At 26.8% G+C, this 8,910-nt stretch overlaps 1 protein-coding gene across 1 annotated transcript; it reads right to left on the reverse strand.

Moving 5' to 3' along the window:
- Positions 1 to 6: 6 nt before the first annotated feature.
- Positions 7 to 721, reverse strand: LOC111397685 (oral cancer-overexpressed protein 1 homolog). The gene has a single exon (XM_023024683.1). It carries the CDS (start codon positions 548 to 550, stop codon positions 128 to 130), a length of 423 nt encoding a protein of 140 aa, XP_022880451.1. The 5' UTR covers positions 551 to 721; the 3' UTR covers positions 7 to 127.
- Between the last annotated feature and the right edge of the window lie 8,189 nt (positions 722 to 8,910).

Raw genomic sequence — 8,910 nt, forward strand, 5'->3', positions numbered from 1 at the left:
AATAATTTTTTTTCACAACATCCCATTATACCAGCCAGAATATGAAAACCCTAATAATGAAATAAGAACATTTTATCACTCGGGGCAAAAATTCAAACTACATGGACAGAATCCATATCCCAAAATTTCAAAATTCGATAATTTCAACATCAGAGGCTTTTGGGTACCCATTATACTCCAATTTAACGTTCAGCGTGGCACAAATAGCCCTAAACTTGAGCCTTAACGAGTTCATAATATCAGATACGGACTCGTTTTCAGGGTCGGATATCGGGTACTTCTTGAGCAATTCATCCATCTGGCTTATGGTTTTCTGTGCCCGGGTCGAGAAGTGATTCGGGTTGACCCGGATACCGGACTTCCAGATGTCGATGCAGCCTCTATAAAAACCCAATTCTTCCCCCACTTCGAACCCGGTTTTCAGACCCACCTGGCGTCCTTCTTCTTTACCCGATACTAACCCGTTTGCATAGCCATCTTCGTAACCTTCTTCGTAGTTGGTTTGTTCTAGATTAAGCGCAGAATCAAACATGTCTCCAATGGAATCCATTGAATTTGTGCGTCAGTGCGTGGTGGTAGATGTGATGCGTACCGGCTACAGATAGGAGAGTTTAGCTCAAAAGTTGATAGTGTTTGTGAAAATTAAAGATTCACTGATGGGAAATAAGTTAAGATCTAAAACTATTTTGCACAAAAATTAAGAGTTAAGAGCAAACCCAAATGCTCGAAATAAATACTAATAATAAATTTCCCTTTTTGTGATGAAAACAATTAAGTAAAATAATTATGTTAAAATAGTTTTTATGTCAGTACAAATAAGTAGTTGAATTAACAATTTTGTATTCTAGTCATTTTTCTGTTTGGTAAACATTTTTTTAAAAATCACTTTTGGTGGTTTTTCAATTTCAAAATACTATTTTTAGTCCTATTTAACAACCATTATTTCAAAACTCTATTTTTCACATACTCATTTTCAAGGGAGATTTTTCTAAATGACCTGCCACTATTCATTTTTGATAAAATGTCTATAATACCCTTAATGAAAGGATTTGTCATATTTTGCACAAGATATCCTTAATTTATTGGAATAATTCTAAAATTCTTCTATTTCTCTCATTTCGAGTTTTAATATATAGTTCCATCCTTTGATCTAATAAATTAGTATAATCTGTAATATAATTATCATGTAATTCATTAAGATTATCATATTCCTTAGATGAAATATCCATAGTTTCTAGTTGAGCAAAAATATTTCTTATTTTTCTTAATAGTTTTTCTAACAGATTATCTAATCCTTTAATTGTATAACATGGCATTATTCAGATAATTTCTTGCAAGCTTTATGAATAATAATAACATGTTAGATAAGTTTTTTACAAACATGAAAAGTAATAATCCCTACGATTCTTTCAAGATATTAGAAGAATTCTTTCTAAATTTAACAGAGACAATAATTTTACCTTACTTTTGATCTTAAATCTGTATTCTTAGAACCGAGTGACTTTCAGGCTCTGAATCTGCAAACTGCTCCCTCAAACGGCCTTTTGCCTCAATGGGAATTTTGCTATTTCAGCTTCTGCCTTCACTGTATCTTTTCTTAGAATTAAGAGTAAAGATCTTAAGTAAAGAAAATTCTCTCTTTGTTAAAGTAAGAAAGAGATTATCTTCTTCAATCTATCAAGAATCTATAGGATAGGAAGTTTAGAAACTCATATCTTTCTGATATCAAAAGATTGAAATTTTATTTCTATAATGATTTATACAAGATTTCTATTGGATACAAGGGGTTTCCAGAAAAACTGGTTTTGAAAATTTAAGGAAAGAGAATGGTTTCTAACTCGAGATGATCCATTCTCTTCCAAAGACCTCTATTTATACATGACTCAAACTTACTATTATTGATCTATTACATCATTGCATACATCAAAATTTGAAAAAAGGCTCACATGCCTCTCTATTCTTTTCCTCCTGGGGTCTACATTTTCACATACATTCTTTGCTTTTCCATCAAAGGGGCATCTTTTTCTCTATTATTGCCTTTCCATCTTTGGCTCAATATGCAGCTGGCTAGATGCTTTGGTAGTGGTAGGTCCCCTTTTATCTATCTCCATTCATCTTTTATCTTGAAGAATCAATCTTTTAATCTTGTCTGCATGTGGGGCACTCCATCAATCTGCATGATTCTTGGATTGTTGTAGGACTTCTATTAATTTGATAAGTATCAAATTTTTGGATATATTCTTTCAAAATGGTAGATTTTTCTTTTCCATTATTCGTAAGGAGTGTCCATCCTTCATATTGGCATAAGCATCTGAATTTTTTATCATATAAGTTCTTTGCAATGTTGTAAAGAACTTTCATCCCCAAAACTCTTCGAAATTTTATCCATGATTTATTGATTTTAGGTAATGGTTTATTATTTCGGTCAACTTCAATCTGAAAATCTCGGCCAACATATCCAATTGTAATAATATGTTCAGCAGGATAATATATCATTCCATCAACCTCGGGACTTATTGAATAAAATTTGATATAAATCGATCTCCCTTGGACAAATTTTGAAACTTCTGCTCTGAATATATCATCAAATTTTTCAATTTCTTTTAAATCTTTTTCTAGATAGATCAAATCCAGAAATCCATAATCTGGTGCCATTTTGACCATGAAAGGGTCTGCATCTTTGGTAATTATTAATCTGGGATAAACATGATCTCCCGATGCAATAAAATAAGATTCATTTTCTTCCAATTCACAAACAATTTTGGCAAATGATCTATATTCTTCTTCTTTTGATGATAAAGGGGTATCATCATCTTCATCAGTTTTAATTCTTATAACTCTTGTATGTTCATCACCATTTTTTATAGTGACCTTTATGTCTCGTTTGATATTGCTGGGTCCACTGCTGCTTCCTGGCTGTGTACCTGTTTGTATTTTTGAGATTGTATCAATTGGTATTTCCTGTTTGGTATCTAATGACTTGAATTGTGAAGTAATATCAACAATTCTGTCATTCAATTCTTTGGTATATTTGGACTGAGAATTAGAGATTTCCACCAACAATTTGACATTTTGTTGGATAGATTCTGCCATTTCCTCTAATTGCTCAATTCCAATTTTCATATCTTCAGATTCTTCCATGAGGAATTTCATTCGTCTGTTGACGTCTATTAATGAATTTTTGATATTATCCATCTCCAAATTCGATGTTCCTGCTCAAAAAATCTGCAAGATAGTTATTTATTCTTTTAATATGAGTAATATCAAAATTGTAGAATGATAAATATGCTTACCATCTGTGTAATCTCCTATATTGAGGTTTCATAGGTAACTTATTTCTAATAAGTCCTGCAACTTGAGAATTATCAGTTTCAACAATAAATTTTTTAGATAAAAGGAATAATGAAAACTTTTTATTCCTCTAATAATTGCTAGTAATTCTTTTTCATAAGTAGTATAATTTATTTCTGCATGGTTAAAAGTTCCACTTGAATATCTGCATATTTCATTTAAATCTGTTTTTAATATAGCTGCCCAATATTTATCCGAGGCATCAGTATTGACAATTAGATTATCTTTTTCATCTGGTAATCTTAATTTTGGTAAATTTTTACATTCTTCTTTTAATGATTTAACAATTTCAGTATGTTCTTTATTCCAACATTTAGTATTTATTTTCCTAAGTAGAATTTGTATCTTATGTCTCTTTTTTGAGAGATTTTCAATAAATCCTTCAGTATAGTTTAAACATCCTAAAAATTTTTGTATTTGTTCTTTGGATTTTAATTCATCTGGAAAGCTTTCTATCTTTTTAGATATATGAGTCTGTAATTTTATTCCTTTTCTATCTATTGATAATCCTAGAAAATCTATTTCTTGTTTCTCTATTATAGATTTCTTTTTAGAAAGTACAATTCCTTCCTTTTTGCATTCATTTATAAATTTTAATAAATGATTCATATGCTCTTTTTTATTATTAGAGCATATTAGTATATCATTAATATAAATAATAAGAAAATTACTATACTTTTTGAATATATTATCCATTTTTTTTTGGAATATTTGTGGTGCATTTTTTAGACCAAATGGCATAACTAACCATTCATATTTTCCTTGAGGTGTACTAAAAGCTGTATATTGTATACTATCTTCTTCCATTTTTATCTGCCAAAATCCTGATTTACAATCAAATTTGGAATAATATTATTTTCCTTTTGCAAGGTTTATTAGGACTTCTTTATTTGGTAAAAAGTAGCCATCAAATTTAGTATATTTATTTAATTCTTTATAGTTTATTACCATTCTAACTTTTCCTCTAACCTGCTCAGAATGTTTTATAACCATAAAAACTGGACTACTATGGGGTCCATTACTGGGTCTAATTAGCTTTTGTTCTAATAGTTCTTTTATCTGACTTTTAAATTCTTGCATATTCTGTAAGGTATATATCATTGGTCTAACTCTTATTATAACATTTTCTGTTAATTCTATTTTAGTTTTAGGATGATATGGTTTCCAAAATAATAATGGATTTTCTCCATAAATTTTTTCTAATTGTTCTATGATTTTCTCCATACTTATCTCTATTTCTATTTTTAGAAACTTTTTATATGATAGTTTTTTATTTTTTAGTTCATCTTGTATTATTGGTCGTTTTTCCCATTTATCACCACGCTGGGCTGGCTGAACTCTGTAGGGTCTAAATTCTCTTGGTATTTTTAATAGATGTGCACAAGGTGTTTGTAGCATTATCTTGTAATTATTTTGTTTGTAATATTGAAATTGTTGGATAAAATCATTTCCTAATAATATATCACATTCTAACTTATTATAATTATATACTTTATTTATTATGACTTGTTTACTACCAAGTATTATATTAACTTTTTCAGCACTATTAATTATTTGAGTACTTTCTCCAGTCACTCCTGTTATTTTTATTTTACTATTTTTATTCCATGATTTTATTAAGAAATTTTTAAAAATTGTTACATCACTTCCTGTATCAATCAAAGCACAAGTTGTTATATTCGTTTCTACTATAGTAACTTGTATATATACTGCCAATGGAAAACTAATTTGATTATTCATTCACTTCCTATTTTATATAATGTAGTTTGACCTTTATGAGTTATATATAATCCTTCTCTTTTTATAATCTTCTAATCCATTTAAAAAACTCATTCCTAATAATATATGAGGTTCAATATCCATACTTTCATCCAAATAATATGATACTAAAAGATCAATCCCACCTATTTTTATTGGTACCTTTACCTTTAATTCTGTAATATATAATTGTCCATCAAAATTCCTGTATTCATATGGTTCTATATTGTAAGTCGTTAATCCTTCATTTTTATTTGCAGCCATATGACATTCACCAGCTCCTGTATCTATCAATATATTTGGTCCTTTTATATATCTTCTACCGTTGAAATATTTTCTTTCTATTTTCATATTTCCAATATTTCTATGAGGTTTTATTTCTTTTATACCACTAGTTTCTCCTATATATTCCTTTTTATTAGGTAGTCTAAGACTTTTTGGTTTCTTTATCAACCTTCCATTATGAAATGTTATTTTATAATCTTCTTCTTCTCTTAGCTCTGTTATTTCAGGCTTGTTTTTAGTTATATTAAATTCATATTCTTCTGGAATAAGATTTATTTGTTTGTTTGGTTCCACTATTTTACTAATATCCTTACATTCCTTATGAATTTCTATGTATGATTTATTAGAATAAATATTCCCATAATTAGAATTAGTAAATGTATATAATGCCCTATATTCCATAGTCATGATTTGGTCTCCTGGTTCCATTATATCATTTCTATGTAATTTGAAATGTAATCATAATACTTCATTAAAGTTTTTATCTTTCAATGAGACACAATATTTTGGGTAACAAGTAAATATTAACTTTTGATATGTTAAATTTCCTTCTATAGTTCCTAAATGGTCATCTTCAAGATTTATAATTCTTCCATCATGTAAGTTTACAGTTAATGGTGAATCTATTCCTTCCCTAAATAAGGATTTAAACATTATTTGTATTCCTGTTAAATAAACATATTAGATCTTTTCACTATGTTTTTTACTTATTTTTTATAATAATTCTGATACTGTATTTTTTGTTAAAATGTTTATTTTATGTGTTCCTTGAATAGTTCTAACATCTATAGTTTTTTCAATCTTATGGTATTCATTTATTGCTATTCTTTCTCTTCTCCATATTCTATCTAGAATTTCCCATTTTCCTATTTTCAAATCTAAGGATAACTTTTGTATTTTCTTAAATTTATTATTATCAAAAGTTACTTTTAATCCATAACCTTCTATTCCCTCATATTCTTGGATTTCTATGTTATTATTTTCTATTTCTTCAATTTCTCTATTCAGATTCTGATCCATAATCTTCTGAATCTTCCTCACTTATAAATATTTTCTGATTATTATAATGTTCAATATCAGATATTTCACTTAATTCACTTTCTATTTCAAAATAATCCTTTTGTAATATTCTCACTTTTTTCTTTGTGCAATCAGGACTTATATGACATATTTCTCCACAATTCCAACACTTACATTGTTTTTTATCTTTCTTATAAGATTTATTTTTCTGTATATTATTTTTCCTTTTATAATATTTCCTTTCAGGTTTTATGTATTTTTTCTTAAAGTTTCTATATTTTTTAAACTTTCTGTTTTTATATTTTCTTTTATTTCTTTTTTCAGAATTACATCCCCATCTTGTACGTTTTTCCATATCTTCACAACATATTCTAGTTAATTTTCCTGATTTTTTCAATAATTGTCTTTGTTGACATATATATACAAGTCATTCAAACAAAAATTTTATTCTTTATCCTAATGTTTTAGGTATTCCTATATTTTCTTTAATATATTTTTCAAATTCTATTTTAAAATATATTCTCCATGAACCTGGTAATTTATTATAACACATATCTTGATATACTTCTTGATTCTCATTACTATAAAATTGAGTATAATAGTATTCCTTGAATTCACAAGTATATTCTTTAATTTTACACATGTCACAAATTGTTAAATTAATTAACTTAACTCTTACATTATCTTTTTCTCGTATTGCTTCTTCTTCATAATTTCTTAACCAATTTTCCCCTAAAAATTCATCTGCAATATATTCTACTGATCTTTCTATTCCTAGCTTATCTGACTTTATTATTTTTGTTTGTACATTTCTTTTTATTAATGATTTTGTATCACTACTAATTTCTTCCCACCAATTTCTAACATTTCCTTCAAAAGATGCAATTAAAAAATCTATTCTCCTTTCAGTATTTTCCCATATATCATCTTTATTATATAAAAAGAATAATATTATTGAGTTTGCTTAAGTTATTAAGGCTTTCTTAGTATCTATTTTGCAATCTAAGTCTAATTTTGTTCCTCCATGGTTAACAGGTTTATCATAATTATTATTTAATTCAAATCTATTACTATATTTATTTCATTTGGATGGTTGTTTATCTCTTATTTTATCATAAAATTGTCTATATGGTTTATTATACATCGAAGCATAGCTTTCATCTGGATTTATTGATTCTTATTTAGAGGTTCCTACGGGATTATGTCCTCCTCCAGTATTCATTAAGATTTGGTATTCATCATCTATACTTTCTAAATTTAAATGATCAAAATTATCTATCATTCATCTTCTTTGTCTTGATTTTCTTCAATTTTTTGTTTATCTAATATTTTTTCTCTAGATTCTTCTTCTTCTATTATTTTAGGTAATATATTTTTTCTAAACTCATCATCCATGCTTCCTGTTTCTATTATTATATTTTTCTTTTCAATATGTTTTTTTTCCTATTCTGGTTATTTCTTTTTCTATAAAATTTTTTATTTATTCTATTATTCTTTTCTTCATTTTCTTTTAATTTTCTGACTTCAAGTTTCAATATATTTGTATCATTTCTTGCTTCTTTTATTTCATTCTTTATTTCTTGTACATCATTTATTAATGTTCTCATTAAATGTTTTAATTCTTCCATATGTTCACTTATTGACATATTCTGTTATCGATTTTTCGATCGACAATAATAAAATGCTATATGCTCAGCATTTTTACAATCTCTTATCATTTTATCATACTTTTGTTTTATAACTTCAATTTTTGTTAGTTCTTTTAATTTTTCAAAATACCTTGCTTCCTTTTTTTTATACCTTTCTTGTTTTAATTTTAATATCTGTTTTTCTTGAGTTTTAGTCATTTCTCCAGGTATTAATAATTCATCTAAAATTTTATTATTTATTAATCTTATTCTTTCTAACTTTCTATCTAAAATATTTTTAGTTTTTTCCATTATATTTTTATGATAATTCATATATTTCTCTGTGGTATAATTCATTTTCAAATATTTCGATAATTATTTCATATGTACGTCTATCTTTGATAAATCCTACAATTAATTTATGTAATATTTGTTCCTTTATTTCTCTAGGTAAATTCCTAATTATATATAATGTTATTATTTTTAATTTATTAGGGATAGGGTTGTAAAATATATAACATCCTTTTTCTTCAATACACTGATAATAATTATTTATTTTTATGATTTCCATTTCCTTATTTTTCCAATTTTCAATATCTATTAGGTAATTTATTTTTTATATATTTTCTCATGATCTTTATGGCTCTGATACCAATGGACGAGTGCTACTATGAGCGAGCAAAAATCTAATAATCTAAAAATCTAAAATTTTAATATTCCAAAAACTCTTTTATTTTTGCTATTAGATGTATATAAATTCTTAAGATAAAGGCTAATTTTTTGTATGCTTATGGTAATCTATTTTTTATTAGTCTTCTCATAAATTTTTAAGTAATTCTTCAAAGTCTAGTAATGTATGAGAATTTAT

The sequence above is a fragment of the Olea europaea genome, chromosome 7, assembly GCF_002742605.1.
Source record: "Olea europaea var. sylvestris chromosome 7, O_europaea_v1, whole genome shotgun sequence".
Taxonomy (NCBI): Eukaryota; Viridiplantae; Streptophyta; class Magnoliopsida; order Lamiales; family Oleaceae; genus Olea; species Olea europaea.